General features: G+C 36.2%; 1 protein-coding gene across 1 annotated transcript in view; it reads right to left on the bottom strand.

Moving 5' to 3' along the window:
• Positions 1 to 2,324: 2,324 nt before the first annotated feature.
• Positions 2,325 to 16,647, bottom strand: part of KIAA1429 (KIAA1429 ortholog) — a 61,850-nt gene continuing 47,527 nt past the window's right edge. The window contains exons 18-24 of the mRNA XM_006884585.1: positions 12,784 to 12,936; positions 12,174 to 12,334; positions 11,512 to 11,608; positions 6,355 to 6,521; positions 5,729 to 6,060; positions 3,681 to 3,824; positions 2,325 to 2,669 (exon numbers count right to left, since the gene is read on the bottom strand). Of these exons, the coding sequence (XP_006884647.1) occupies positions 2,515 to 2,669; positions 3,681 to 3,824; positions 5,729 to 6,060; positions 6,355 to 6,521; positions 11,512 to 11,608; positions 12,174 to 12,334; positions 12,784 to 12,936 (1,209 nt within the window). The 3' untranslated portion in view covers positions 2,325 to 2,514. The remainder of the gene's footprint in view (positions 2,670 to 3,680; positions 3,825 to 5,728; positions 6,061 to 6,354; positions 6,522 to 11,511; positions 11,609 to 12,173; positions 12,335 to 12,783; positions 12,937 to 16,647) is intronic.

The following is a 16,647-nucleotide window of genomic DNA, read 5'->3' as shown; positions in this document are numbered from 1 at the left end:
TCTTGGATTGCCTACCCGAGACCTCTACATGGCAAGTAACAAGATCTCCAGTTTGTACATAAAATAAAATTTCAGTTACAATAAAAAAAAAAATTATTTCCATTTACCTTCCCCTTAAATATCAGTATTTTAGAAAACTGAGTCAACTTTTATCCAGGGGGAAAGAACTGAGATTTTAAGTTGTTTTCCTAACATCCTATTTTGTCATAAATAGGTTCCCAAAAAGGTAATAAAAGGATGAGATGCATATGCTGCATTTTCTTTCTTACAGTAACTATTTTATGTCAATTATATAGGCTCACCTGGAGAGAAGATGAAAGGCATCCAAGGGTCGAGGACTCTCCTTCATAGGGTCGCTATGAGTTGCCTGCAACTCGACGACACTTAACAACAATAATATCAACAGAGAGAGATCAGCTGGCCCAGTGGACAGAAAGCAATACTACCAAGCCAAAGGTGGGTGACTTTGAATCCGCTGCCCTCAGGCCTGTCTTTCATTGTTTTTGTTCAGACATTCCTCTAGGTCGTATAGCCCTGCTGTACAGGTGCCATACCATGTTCACTTTTGGTTGCTGTGAGGCTGAACACCGTGACACTGGTGTGTCAAATGCGTTAGTGATTGGCTACCCAATGCAGACAGAGAGTGGGGTGGAGCTCTCCAATTAAAACAAGCTTGGAAGGAGGAGTGGCATCCACTTCCATAATAGCTTGCCTCCAGAAACCCTATGAGCCTAGAGAGAGGATGAAAGGCACCCAAGCGTCGAGGACTCTCCTTCATAGAGTCGCTATGAGTCGCCTGCAACTCAATGGCACTTAACAACAACATACAGACAATCCAGGTTTTATTTGATGTTTCTAAGAAATAATGGTATTAATAAATGCATCGTTTTAGGCTCTAATCCAGTAAAAGCAAAATAGTGCAAGCAGGATCTAAATCTGTGACTAAATGAATATTCCTAACACAAAGGAGAAGAGTATTATGTTTCTTTTGGTACAGAAATGGTTCTCAAACTGTGCACAAGATGCTCTAGTAAATCTAGGAGTGCTACAGGGTATTTTAAATTTCTAAGGAAAACAGAAACATCTGTTTCACACCACACAAATACTTGCTGGAGACCATACACATTTTCAACGTTAAATAACATTATATTCCATTCCATTTCATAGTGGTTTGCAAAGCTAGGTTTTAAATTGTTGTTGTATGCCATTGAGTCAGAACTGACCCTCCAGAGGGTTTTCAAAGGCAGCTTAATTGCACGTGAGGAGATTGCCTGCCCTTCTCCCTCAGAGCAGTTGGTGATTTGAACCCTGTGCCTTTGAGATTGCAGCACAGCTGCTTACTAATAGTTGGGACAAGACATACCACAGAAAAAAATCAAGGTGGAATAGGAAATTATATGGAGTGTCAAATCTTTTTTTTTCCTTTATGATGAGAAAAATGTGCATTTATAATTAGCAAGCTGGACTCAGTTTAGATGATCCCAATTTTGCTGGCAACATCCAAAGCATCCTAGTCACGAGCAAGTTGAACACAGGCCTTCTTCTCTCCATCAGGCCTAATCAAAGTGTTGACCTTAGCAGCATCAATGTCCTAGAGCTTCCTTACAGCTTGTTTGATTTGGTGCTTGTTGGGCTTGACATCCACAATGAACACAAGTGTGTTGTTACCTTCTATCTTCTTCATGGCTGACTCAGTGGTCAGGGGAAACTTGATGATGGCATAGTGGTCAAACTTGCTTCTCCTGGGGACACACTTCCGGGCTATATGATCTACCTTAAGAGTGTCAGTGTCTTAGACAGCCTGAAGGTGGGTGACGTGCAGATTTTTTTTTGTAGCTATGGATGCCCTTTAGCACTACATCTCTGGCCTTTAACTCCTTTGCTTTGGCTTCAGTTTTGGGCGGGGTAGGGGCTCCCTTCTTCACTTTCAGTGCCTTCTTTGTAGAAAGGCTAGAGTGTCCAATCTTGATTTTCAGTTTGGAGACACCATGCAGTGTCTCCACTGTATGTATTTAAGAATGAAATAAAAATTTGTTTTAATTTATGTATATTCTTTTTCTAGTTTACTAGCCTATTAAGCTATAAATTCTTACTTTTGGTGCAAACTGTTTATTAAGCAGGACTATTAGATTTTTATTTTAGCCAAGTGTGCTATGAAAAAGTTACTGAGACCCTAAAGGGCTCCACGACCTTTGGGAACCCCTGTGGTATAGAGAAAATGTATACAAAGACAAAAGTTATCTAGTTTTTTTCCACTTCCTACACCTAAGAAATTTTCTAAATAAGTAGTTGCAGAAGAAAGGGGGGAAACGTATATACAATAATACATAAAAAGTTTCAACCTTTATTGAAATGATGTGTTAGGTATCAAACAAAATCTGCTTTCTTCTGATAAAAATATTCTCTCAGATGTCTTCCGGTAACTGCTAAGTCTAAATTGGTCCTTTAATGTCTTTTTTTTAAATTGTCCTTACAAAATGGTCACATATATTTATGATGTTCCCAAAAGAACTTTTATCGTGTAAAGGACCGTACGTGACGACCTCTACCACTGCCGCCACTGACAAACTTTCCTCTTGAGCCTCCACTGCCACTATTTGCATTTGCCCAGGAAGGTCCAAGTCCCCCGCGGCCCCTGGAGGTACGATCTCGAGGACTTGGGCGATAACCTGTAACAGAAAGAATATATTTTAGTTCTCATGTCCCTTCCCTTCCATTCCTAAAAAAAAAATGAATACTAATCTATGGCACTAGGATCAAATAAAAACAATAATTTTTCCTGGTTCCTTTAAAAGCCATGCTCAAGTTGCCAATTTACTTTAAATAGGTAAATCAGAAGTACATTTAAACTCCAAACTACTGCCAGAATTCTACTGGCCAGTAGAACTCCAGACTAGATATAATGTTGTTTCAGGGGAGAATAAAAATTTACATGTTGATATATACAAGACAATAGAGGTAGGTGTGTCAGAGTCAGTGAGACTGGCTCAGGACAGAGCAGGGTTCAGAGCTGTTGTACACAGGGTCATTATGAATGGCAAGTGACTCAAAGGCACTTAACAACATTATAAACAATACCCTACAAAGACTTTCTGTAAAATTTTTTTTATTATACTAGTTTATTTACAAAATTCAAATACATTGTTTTCCAGAACAGATGCTTCCAATTTCCCTCAATGGCTTTCCATTCACACAGTGGAATACTACACAGCATGCAGGAGCAATGATTTTATAAATTATTACCTAACTTGGGAGGGACTGGAGAGCATTATGGTGAGTGAACTAACTCAGTCCCATAAGGACAAATATTGTATAAAACCATTATTGTAGAATAAGTATAAAGATCCTAGGGCAGGGGGAGGGTGAAAGCAGAGATGAGGATATGCAATCATGGGGTTGTACAAAGACATTTCTTATTAAAATATTTTGGTCAAAATGCACCAATGAATTTCATTATTGAAATATAAAACAGAATATACCACCCAAGAAACTCTTCTGACTATGCACATATCTAAAACTGATTAGTTTCACAGAAAATGGTACAGCCATCAATTCATTACCAGATACACAAGACATTCCCATAATGATGTCCAAGAACGAATGTGTTTGACATTCAAAAATTTGAACAAGAAAGCTGCCTCCCTCCTTGCACACCAGGATCAAGCAGAGAGGATGTGTACCTGTGGAACTGAGTGGTCTCAGTGGTGGAAGAGGACCCCTGTTGAAGTTGCTCTGGCCACCACGACTATCATTGTAAGTTCCTCGAGGAGTATTCTGAGCACTCCAGCTGGAGCCTCTGGTCCCCTCTCGACGACTGTAGTTTCCTAAATATAAACAACATGATCAATATATATATTCCCCCAACCTACCCCTTAACTGGATTAAGAGCAAACTGACAGGTTGGATGTTTTTACTTTCTTCTTAATCTTCAATATGCTATTCTGTAAATGGAATATACAATAAAGAGACAGCGTCACACTGAAGATTTTGGAATTAAACAAAGGTTCTAATATTGTTCAATTTCTATAACTGTGTCCCAGAAAAGTGACCCAACAATTTTCTCTTTCATAATGTGTGAAACGAAGAGAATCAAAACTAGCTGATGCAGCTAACTAGAGTTTATATGTGAAGTGTTTATAACAGTTTGTGACATATTTATGTAACTCTTTTGTTTTACTGCAAACTTGATATAATCGCTTACTTGTTCCCTCCTAACAAAATATGTATTCAGACTAATATATTCTGAAAAAGTATGAACATTTAAAAACATTAAAGCCCAAGAGAATAAGTGATGAATGGCAAGGAATTTAATAAGAAAATTATTAAGTGCACTTAGTAAAAAAATCCCTTTTATTGGTGAAACTTCATATCATATGTTATTGCTATGTACCATCGAGTCGCTTGCGACTCATAGCGACCCTATGTACAAAAGCCAACCTTGTGCCAACCTCGCCGTCTCAAACACACTTACTCCCACCACCCCAATCACAGAATCGATCCATCTCATCAAGGGTCTTCCTCTCCTACGCCGTCCCTCTACTCTCCCAAACATGATGTCCCTCTCCAAGGACCAGTTCCTCCTTGAACATGCCCGAAGTATATCAGACGAAGCTTCATAATCCTTGACTCCAAGGAGCATTCCGGCTTCACCCTCTCCAGGACAAACCTGTTTGTTCTCCTAGCAGTCCATGGTATACTCAACACTCTTCTCCAGCACCACAGCTCAAAGGCATCAATTCTCTATCATCTCTAGTCACTGTCCAACTCTCCAATGCATAGCACGTAACTGCAAAGACTACAGCCTGGATCGGGCGCACCTTAGTCTCCAGCCTGACGTTGTTGCTCTTCAGTACTCTTGAGAGGTCTCTCACAGCTGACTTTCCCAATGCAATTCGTCTCTTGATTTCCTGGCTGTTTCTACCAAGAGTGTTGACTGTGGAACCAAGCAAACTAAAACTGGTGGGCATATATTCAGGAAGGGCCAGTTCTTGGAAGAAAGATATTATGCTGGGAATAGCAGAGGGCCAGAGGAAGAGGCTCAATAAGATGAATGAGTAACTCGCAAAAATGGACTCAAGTATATGAGAAATGGTGAAGATCGTGCAGGACAAAGCAAGGTTCAGAACTCTTACTAACAGGGTCACTGTAAGTCGTGGTTGACTCGATGGTACCTTAAAACAACTACAAAAATAATGTATTGATATTACTGGGAAAGGAAGAACACATTTTCAATTTACAAAGGAAAATAGTAAAAAAATCTTTTCAAATCATCAATAAAAGTAATTAATGGGATTAGGTGTGTCAGAGACAGTAAGATTGGCACAGGAGAGCAAGGTTTAGGGCTGTTGTATATAGGGTCACTATGAGTTGCAGGCGACTCAACGGCACATAACAACAACAAATAACTGGAGAAAAAGTTTTCAGCACAGGAGAGGAAGACCCTGGATGAGAGGGACTGACAGAATAACTGGGGTAATTGGGATAGATGCGTCGGAGACAGTAAGACTCGCTTAGGATAGGTCAATGATTAGAGCTACTGGATACAGGAGTCAATGAGTCACAAGCAACTCAATGACAGCTAACAAGATCCAAGAGAGTGCTCTGTAATATAATCAGTCATCTAAAGGCAAGTAACTTGTGGTAACAGAAAATACTTTATCTGAATCACTTCCATTCAGTGTCATAATATTCCAGTATTCTAACCCATTGGAAAACACATACAAGTTACCTTTTGAAGCAGGTGGCGTAAAAAATCTGTTCTGACTGTGAAAAGCACCACGTCCTCCTCGGTTGCCTGAAAAGCCACCACGTGAAGAAATCTTCTGTGACACTTTGAGGGGCCGTTTAGGCGGAGGTATTCCATCTTGAGGGACCACTTCTTTACTTTCGGCTGCAACAAAGTCATCCACATGCATAGATGGTGGTCTACTTGTGTTCTGTTTCCTCTGACGAAAAATATCATGGGGCCGTATTCCTTGTCCAAAACCTCCCCTGCCTCTTCCCCTTGGTGGGGGCACGACATGGGCTCTTTTGGCAGGTTCAATATATTCCGATTTTCCACTATGAAAAGAAAAATACATTCATGAAAAAGTCTTCCTATTTTTCGTGAAAATACCTAACATTTGCAATGTTGAAAATAATGCATCAATTTTTCTTAGTTCCGTCAACTTTGCAGAACTCAGTATAGCTTTCTGGAAAAATACTGCCAAGTAACTAAAAAGTATATTCACATTTTACTGCTATGACAGACAATTTTTAATATTCATGATTCTAGATTAATTTTCCCCCCAACTGTCATATGTGAACCTTAAGTTCCTAAGACTTCAATCATCCACTTCAGTGAATTCCATTTACCTGGAAGTAATAAAGGTCTCATGCTTGTGCTTCCCAAGTTTGAATCCTTTGGTTGTCTTGGTTCTACCAGGAGATGATGGTTCTGACAAAAACGAGCGCTCTAATTCTGAGTGCAAATCAAAGTCAGTACAGCATTTTTCTGAGAGCTCAATTAAGTCAACCTTCACCTGTAGTTATAAAAATACAGCTAAATTAAAAATACATCTTAAGTGCACCTATTAATATACCATTTGACTATTAAGTCTTATCTATAGTATACATAGTATAGTATTATTTACAGTAATAAATGAGAATTGTGTTCTTTCATTTCATTGTTCATCTCTTTAGAAAACATAATTGGTAACTGGCTTAAAAAATACATAGCCAATTTTTACCAAGGAAGAACTGTTAATGGAGCGGCCTGCAACCAGACAGAAAACTCAGGACTTCTCTTTATAAAATAACATTCTAATCTCTCTACAACTTTCCTGTAAAAATAGGAAAACAATCTCTTCACGTCTTAGAATGTTCAAAGTTTGTTATAAAAAAAATACTTCATGCCACAAATCCCAGAAGTTCTGTGCATTTAATGGAATCTTAATTAATGTAATTATAAAGAAATGTACATTAAGTTTACATTAGTCTTTCAAATTTCAAATTCAAATTTAATTCCTCAACTCTAAGAGATCTAAATTTTTTCTAAAGATTTAAGGCCACAATCACCATCTCAAGACCATGGAAATTCAATTTAAATGTAAATATACCTCAAAAGTGAAGCAAATCATTCTAATTTTACTTAATATGAACACTAATATGTTTAAGACCTGGAACTATCCAAGTATGATTTGTTTCATTTTTTTGGTTCTTGGGGTTTTTTTAATCAAAAAAACATACAATAACATGTGGCACAATAAGACATGATTAAAACATACTTTCTACCAAAAATAAGAGTTGATGTTAGGTGCCTTTGTGAGTCAACTCCAACTCATCACCAACCTATGAACAGACTGAAACCCTGCCTCATGCTATTCCTTTCTCAAGATCTCAGCCAAGCTTAAATCCATTGTTAGTCATTGTTAATCCATCTTTTTGAGGATCTTTATCTTTTCTTGATCCTCTACTTCTCCAAGAATATTATTTTCCAATGATCTGTGCCTCTTGATAACATGTTGATAAAGTATGTGAAATAAAGCTTCACTATCTTTGTCTCCAAGGAGGACTATGGTAGCACTTCCTCAAAGACAGACTTGTCTGTTGTGAAGGCAGTGCTTGATATATTCAATGGTTTTTCACCAACGCCACAGTTCAAATGCATCAATTTTTCTCTGCTGTTCATTATTCACATGGCCCACCTTTCCCATGCATATGACATGAAAATACCTTGCCACAGGCCAGGTGTACCTTAATCTCTAAACTGCCATTCTGTTTTGTATTTTAAAGGCATTCTTCTTTGACAGCAGATCTGCCCGAAGAAAATCTTTTTAAATTTTGACTGATGATACCATGAGTGTTGACTGTGTATCCAAGTAAAACAAAATAACTGACAATTTTAATCTTTTCTCAATCTATATGATGATGCTTGCTTATCCAATTTTGAGGATTATTGTTTTCTTAATGTTGAAATGAAACCCATACATACTGAAGGCTGTGGTCGTTCCATCTTTTTCATTATGTACAAGGCACGTACTTATTTCAGGGCAAGTACTTCAATAAGTACAGGCAAAGGATCATATGCAGTTGCTATTCAGTCTTCCCTTGATCCTGATTCCACACTTCATTTAAATTCAGCTTCTCCAATTATTTGCTCATCATAGAGACTATACAGGTATGATGAAAGGATACAACCCTAAAGCAAACTTTTCCTGGTTTTAAACTAAGTAGTTTAAACAAATGTTCAAAGAACTGCTTCTTGGTGTGTGTACAGGTTACACATGAACACTATTAACTATTCCAAAATTCTCATTATTCTTAAAGTAATTCCAAATTTTTATGATCCACACAGTCAAATGCTTTGTTACCAATAAAACATCTTTCAGGTATTCTCTGCTTTTAGCAAAAACCCAGTACCACCAATGATGTTCCTCATTCTACAGCTTTTTCTGAATCCAGCTTCATTTTCTGGCAATTTCCTGACTATGTATTGCTCTAGTCATTTTAAAATAATTGTCAGCCAAATTTTACTTGCATGTCATATTAATGATATTGTTTGATAATTTTCACATTGTTGTTTTTGTTGTTGAAAGATGATGTCGAGTATGACTCATAGCAACCCTATGAACAAAAGATCTGAACCTTGTTCTATCCTGCACCACCCTCAAACTTCCTGACACAGAAAAGCCAACTGTAGCAGTCACCATGTCAATCCACCTGGTTGAGGGTCTTTCCTCTCCTCTGCTGACCCTTCACCTTTCCCATGATCATGTTCTTCTCCAAGGAGCTCCTCCAAGCAACATACCCAAAGTATGTGAGGCAAAGCTTCATCATTCTTGCCTTAAAAGAGCACTCCAGCTGTACCCTCTCCAGGACATACCCATTTGTTCTCCTGGACGTCCAACACCACAGTTCAAAGGTGTCAATCCACACTGTTGGATGATCTTTTTTTGACATGGGAACAAAGATGAAACACTTTCAGTTGGCTGGAATTTCCAAATTTCTTAGGACAGACTGATGACCATATCAGATTGGCACCTCAAGAGGTATTCTATCAATTCCTCAGTCCTTATTTTTCACCAAAGTCTCAGAGCAGCTTAGAATGCTTCCTATAATACTTCCAGTTCTAAAGCATACAGTATTTCCTCAATTGGTTGAGTGCTGACCTATGGTTTTTGGTACGATGACTCTGTATTTCTCTCTCCCTTCTTTTGATGTTGCCTGCATCATTTACTATTTTGCCCATAGAATCCTTCAATAGTACAAGTCAAAGTTTTTGTTTTTTCAATTCTTTCAGCTTGAGAAATGCTAAGTGTTTTTTATCTTTTGATTTCTTAATTCCAGATCTTCAAGTGTTTTGCTTAATACCTCACTTAGTCTTTTCAAATCCTCTTTGAAAGCTCTCCAGTTCTTCTACTTCATCATTTCTTTCCTTCACTTTAGCTTATCTACATTCAAAAGCAAATTCCAAAGTCTCTTCAGGTATCCATTTCAGTCCTTTCTTCCTTTCCTGTCTTTTAAATGACATTTTGCTTTTTTCACTCATGATGTTCTTGTCCTTGACGCCATCCCACGAGTCACCTGATCTTTGGTAATTTAGTATTCAATGCCTTATATCTATTCTTGAGATAAGTTTTAAATTCAAGTGGGATAAACTACCACAAAGTTGTAATTTAAATCTCAGCTTCAATTTGAACTTGCACATGAAATGTATATGGTCTGTTCTACACTCAGTAGCCTTGACTTAACTGCTGACACACCTTTTACATCACATCTTTCCACAAATGTAGTAAATTTGATTCCTGTGTATTTTATCTGGTAAGATCCATGTGTATAGTCACTGTTAGCTTTTTTTTTTCATACTTAATATCATTTTTGTCTTTTTATGAATATTTTTTTATTTTTCCACTAGTTTATTTACAAAATTCAAATTTCAATAAATTCTTTCAATTTCCCTGACACCCCCCCATCAAATTGTACAACCCAATCCTCCCTTCCCCCTGCACATCCACATCCCTCTGCTTCCACCCTCTCCCACTCCTCCTGGATCCTTATACTCATTCTACAATAATGGTTTTATATTTATCCTTATGTGACTAAGTTAGTTCACTCAGCATAATGCTCTCCAGTCCCTCCCAAGTTAGGTAATAATTTACAAAGTTATTGCTCCTGCATGCTGCATAGTATCCCATTGTGTGAATGTACCATAATTTCTCAATCCATTCGTTTGTGGTTGGACATTTGTGCTGTTTCCATGTTCTTGCAATGGTGAATAATACTGCTATGAACACTGGTGTACAAATCTCCGTTTGTGCCTCAGTTCTCATTTTCTCAGGGTATATTCCAAGTAGTGAACTAGCTGGGTCATATGGAATTTCTATGTTCAGCTTTTTAAGGAAATGCCAAACTGCCTTCCAGAATGGTTGCACCATTTTACAATCCCACCAACAATGTATAAGAGTTCCTTTCTCACCACATCCTCTCCAGTATCTATTACTTGCTGACCTATTGAACTCTGCCATTCTTACTGGAGTAAGATGGATTTGCATCTCCCTTATTGCCAGTGATTTGGAGCATTTCTTCATGTGTGTGTTTGCCATTCAATTATCTTCCTCTGTGAAAATTCTTTCCATGTCTTTTGCCCATTTTGTAACTGGGTTACCAGTCTTTATCTTTTGGAGACCCAGGAGTATTCTGTAAACTTCTGTTATAAGACTCTTACAATGAATAAATCACTAATGGTACAAAATTCTACCATGCCATCTCTAGTCTAATTTCTATCATCAGGACAAAAGGAGTAGTTAAGGGGTAAAAAAAACCCCAAAACATTTCCCCCCTAAAACTTCTCGTTCTCAAATATATAGATCATTATCAAGAAAAATTAAAACCAGCTGAAAACCACAGACACCATTCAGTAGATGACTACATTTCAGTCTGAAAATTATGCAGTGCTCACCAAATGAAATTTTAATATATATTTTAGTATTAATTGGTGTTTTCAAAAATTTCTTTTTTATTAATTCTTACTCCTCTCTTCCCTTTCTTCTCATCCCTGATAACCCTATAAAATTGAGTCTATATGTGGGTAAATCTTTGTTGACTCTTTCATAATAGTGATCTAATACCATAATGGTTCTTTTATGACTGACTTATGCCACTCAGCACCATTTTCCAGATTCAGCCATGCTCTCCAGTATCTCATAACTTCTTGTTCATTATAAATTCATTCCCTGATGAGCATCTGGGTTGTTTTCAATTATTTACTACTGTAAATAATGCTATGAACATGAGTGTGCATACATCTGTTCTTATAGCAGTTCTTATTTCTTATGGACATATACTTAGTAATGGAACTGCTGAAGCAAACAATTCTATTCCCAATGTTCTAAGGAAGCACCAAGCTGCTTCCCATAAGGGTTCGACTATTTTTCATTCCCCTAGTATTACTGTTATAATACTAAGCGTATCTATAGGAACTAATAATAAGCAATACTTCGTAAATATATTCAGTAATCAGATTATTTATACCAAGTCCATATCTGCATCAATCTCTTCAGCCTGGAATGGAGTGAACCACATAGATTTCAGCTGATCATCCATGACATCAGCAAACACATATGCTGTCCTACAAGAGGGAAAAGTGTCCGGTGAAAAGTAGAATTAAAAAACAAAATATTTTAGCTTATTAGTCAGTTACTCTTTGAAGTATTAGTAAAAAAAGCACTTGAAAATATTCCTTCAAAATGCATATCCTCAAAAACTAGTAACTTAGAAATTATTTCTGATGTGATAAAAGTCTGACCTATTGCTAAAAATAGAAACTTGGTTTCATTTTTTAAAGCAAAGTTTACTGCACAATACAGAAACTGCCCCTATTTAATGTCTGTAAATTTATGAATTATAATGAATAATACATTTCGGCTATAGTCCCACAAGGAAGAAGAGACAGAGATATACAAACATATCTTCTAGATCAAGTATTGGCAAACTGTACCCTATATGATTACAGGTTTAATAGCTCACAACTGAGGAATAATTTGTTTTAAAAACTAGAGATTGTATGTGGCTGGCAAGGATTTCATTTCTGCTATCTACCTCTCCATATGAAAAAAACTAATTTGCTGATCTTCTTTCTAGATCCCAGCAACTATATAATCATCTATTTAACCATAAAATACTGCTTGTTTTACCTATTGTTAAAGAGATTCTGAAGAGATTCTGGAGCTGAAAGCACTGGCTCTATATCCTGTTCACTGAGGGGTAAAGGATCGCCTGATGATTCCAGCACTTGCTTAAGTCCAACTATATTGTCCAACAAAGAATCCAGGTTGTCATCATCTTTTGAGTGTTCCTAGATACAAGGAAAAGTAGACTAAGAATATGGAAGTAAAATTTAAACATTTATGCACATAATTTACTGATTCTTTAGTAAAAAGGCTATTATCTCACTAAGAAATGTGGAGCATTATAAACTATCAACATCAATATGAAAGAAAATAAATCCAACACCAAAAATTACATCTCATTTTCTTTTTAAAGGTAACATCAAGGGGGCAGCCTGCATCCATTCAATAAACAAATAAAGATTGTCATCATTTATGCTTTAAGATTCATAACACTATGGACGCTTTTACCCCAAATTATTAAATCAAGTAATTAATTGAAACAATATAAATATATAAAATTCACTATTTTAAAAAGTCCCTATGAAAAAAACATATACTAATCAAAATAAGGAAAAAATGTATCTTGGGAATGTGCTGTTTTATTATTTCTGTTTTTTGGTTTTCTTTTTTTTACCAAAACAAGCTTCTCTAGTTCAAGGAATAAATTTTCTGGACTTTCTTCTTTGCTTTGTAGAAGCTGTTTTAACTCTGCAGCATTAATACTCATTGTCCGTGACGGATGAGCTCCCTCTACTTCCACGAGACCACTATCATCTCCACAACATCCCTGTAAATGTCACACACAAGTTACATTTGAGAGCAGAGAAATTTGCAAAGATGTTTCCAAACTTACTCAGATATTTAAGATATTTACTGCAATCTTCTCCTGAATATTTTGTTCTTTTACTAACACCAATGGATAGTTTCAAACAGAACTGAGCCAGCTCAAAAGTGGAATAAATTTGCGTAAATTCACAAAACAATTAGGTAAATTATGAATGCAATGTACTGGCATCAAGGCTGCTCAATAAAAATATCCAAGAGAAAAATGCACTAGCAGTTGAAAGATACATAGCACACTGACTTAGCCTCAATAGTAAAATATCTATAATCACAGAAAACTGACAGAACTTGAAATTATCTATCTAGAGATAAGGTAAACAACTCCATATTTAACTCCAACTTAACTCCATAGCAACTTCCATACTTAAGATTAAATTCTGTAGTGCAGAAAACGTAGTAGTATCCACTATGAACAATCTGATATACAGTAAAATGAATTTTGAAGAACCATAGTACAATCCCAGAAAATTCATTCAACAAAACAAAGGGGTACAGGACACTAAGTTTTCATATAGGTAAGAACACTAATAGCGGAGGGCCAGGAATCTACCTAAGAATAGTTTCAAATCTTTAGAATAGAGTCATTTTAAATTTTTTTTTTTTTCTAAAAAAAAAGTGAGCTCTGGTGGCCTAGTGGTAAGAAACTGCACGGCAATCCCAGAGATGTGAGGTTAGAATCCACCAGATGCTCTGCTGAAGGAGGGACAATCTCCTCCCGTACCAGTCAGATCTGATTTGATGGTACACACACACACACACACACACACACACACACACACAAAAGGTCTTTTTTTTTTAAAAAAAAAGGCTTCTTAAGAGCCTGCACCCACCAAGCCACATGCAGGACTCAGTATTTTAAATGAGCATTTACAATTAAAAATTTGTTTGGCACTCATATTACTTTTTAATATAACTGGACAAATACCAACAAGAGTGGAGTTAAGATTATTCTTAGCAGTTACTCATCCCTCGAAATTGACAAATACTATGCCAGATACACACTTTCTTCTTTAGGAAGCAATCAGTGGACTGGAAAAGTGACTAACACTGTGTTAAGGAAAAAGGTATCAAATCGATAGAAAATCAGTAATAAATCACCTCGATTCAATAAACATTAAGATTCAATAGTGAATTCAGTAAAATTGTTTCTTGGAATTTAGTAAACAAATAATAAGTTACATCTACAGAAGTTTTGCTTGCTCTTTTGGGGGGAAATGAGCAGGTTGATGAAATACATAAAGATTCTTTTTAGAAGGGAAAACAGAACAAAATAATTAAGGGAGAAATGGAGTCAACTCAGAGATCTTAAAAGTTGCTAAATTTTATCTTTATTAGAAAAGAAAAAATTCATTGCCTTTGAATCAATTCCAATTCACAGAGACCCTCCATCAAGTTTCCAAGTCTATGTATCTTTATGGAAGGAAACTGCCCTTCTTTCTCCCACTGAGGAGTTGGTGGATGAAAACTGTCGGCCTTCTGTTTAGCAGCCTAGCATATTATGTATCAATAAAGATTTAAAAATAAAATAAAAACTAATTTAAAAAAATCTGTGTAGTTTTTGTGTGCCATCAAGTCAAGTATGACTCATAGCAGTGACCCTAAAAACAGATTTGAATTTTCAGCTCTCCATACTTTTTTCATCATTACAAGACTAGATAAACATTTTTATTTTAATCTACTTGCTTCTTTTTAAGATCAAATTTAGAATATTTTAAGTTTTCTATATTTGTACAGAATACAAATTGCTATGACTAGCAACATAGAATTTTTAAGAATATTTTAAAACACCATAATTTATAAAGTTATTTCAATAAAATTAAAATTCTATTAAACTTGTAAGTAACAGTATTTCAGATTTTCTTCATTACTTGTCAGATACCTCAGCAATCAAATTGTACAAGCACATTGGGAAAAAGCTATTAAGACATGATCTCTGACATAAATGGCCTCATATTCAGTAAATGGGTTAGGAAATGGTAATAAATGCATACACTTTAGAGAGAACAATAAACACAAAAACAAAGTAACAAGTGCATGAGGAAAAGTAATCTCAAATGCTTCAAAAATTGAGAGGCATGACAAAAAGATCATAGTTTTTTTATAGTTTGACCAAAAAAAGAAAACAAACCAGCAAGCTCCGAGAAGCATGGTCAGGAAAAAGAAAAGTAAAAGCAGAGAAGATAAATAGAGTGTAATATAAAGATTTTCAAAAGAAGGACTGATTACAAAATGTATTCTTTTGATTAGACAGTGATTGGTCTGGAATTGCATGCTAAGAAGTCTAGAGTTTATTGCATGTTACCAAAAATGACTACAAGGTGAAGGAACATGACCTACTATTCTATTAGGACCATATTAATTCAATTATAAATACATCCAATGTATCAGAGAAGCAAATGTTTGGTAAGGAAGTATAGAGAATGCTGCTAAAATACTCTGCAAGAGACTGCCAAGAATGAATGATAAGATCCAACCAAATTCTGGATTGCAAAAGTACAATAATAACTAAAAAATAATGAAAGTATAAATTTAAAATCTCACTGGGGAGGCCTAACAGCAGATGTGAACCAGCAGAAGAAAGTGAAAACACTAATTGAGATTATCTACTTTAAGGAACAGCAAGGAAAAAGACTGAAGGAAGGGGAAGGGGGGAGTGAAAGAAAAAAAGAATATAGCTTCAGAAATGCATGGGACACAATCAACAGTACTAACCAAGGCACATAATGAAAAGGAGAAGGGAGAGAGAGAAAAGGTCAGAAAAAAATATCTGAAGAAACAATGGCTAAAACCTTCGAATTAATTTTGTATATGCAAGAAGCTCAACGTACTCCAACTATGATAAATTCACAGATTCATATTTAGATGTGTTGTGGTCAAACTGTCAAAAGACAAAGAGAAGCTTAAAAAGGAGCAAAAGGGAATTAACTCTTTATTTAAAAGGGATTTGTCAACAGAATGAACATCTGAAACCATGACGGTCAGAAGGCAGCAAAAAGACATATACATTCAAAATGTTCAAAGAAAAAACAACCATAAACCCAGAATCTTTTATCAGGTAAAATAAAACTTCAAAAATGAAAGAGAAATTAAGATATTCCCAAATAAACAAAAACTGAATCCTTTACCTCTGGTAGATCTGAGATAGATGGATGGATGGATGGATGGATGGATGGATGATGGATGGATGAATTAGAGAAAATAGATATATAATCCTTTAGGCTAAAAGAGAGCTCTGGAATTGTGATGCGATCACAAGATGGATGGAGAGATGGCTATATATAAAATATTTTAGGCTATAAGAGAGCTCTGATAGACAGACAGATAAATAATAGAGATGGAGATATAAAATCCGTTAGGCAAAAAGAGAGCTCTGGAAACTGTGATACAACCACAAAGATCCACGGTTCAAATCCACCAGCTCCATGGTGCAATTTACTGCCTCTGAAAGCTCACACACAACAAAGGCTAAATGAGCACTGCACAATAAGATGAATCTTCACGAAAAAAATAAAAACCCACTTCAACAATTTAGATCCTCCCAGAAGATCTGTGGGTGAGCATTAACATTACTGGTAAGTATATTTGTTTTCTCCTGGACACAGGACCCTACTATTTGGTCCTAAAAGCCTTCTGAGGTCCCAACTCTTCTATTTCT

Source organism: Elephantulus edwardii, unplaced genomic scaffold (assembly GCF_000299155.1).
Source record: "Elephantulus edwardii isolate Elephantulus edwardi_28Jun2011 unplaced genomic scaffold, EleEdw1.0 scaffold00036, whole genome shotgun sequence".
Classification (NCBI taxonomy): domain Eukaryota; kingdom Metazoa; phylum Chordata; class Mammalia; order Macroscelidea; family Macroscelididae; genus Elephantulus; species Elephantulus edwardii.
This window is presented reverse-complemented; position numbering and strand designations above follow the sequence as displayed.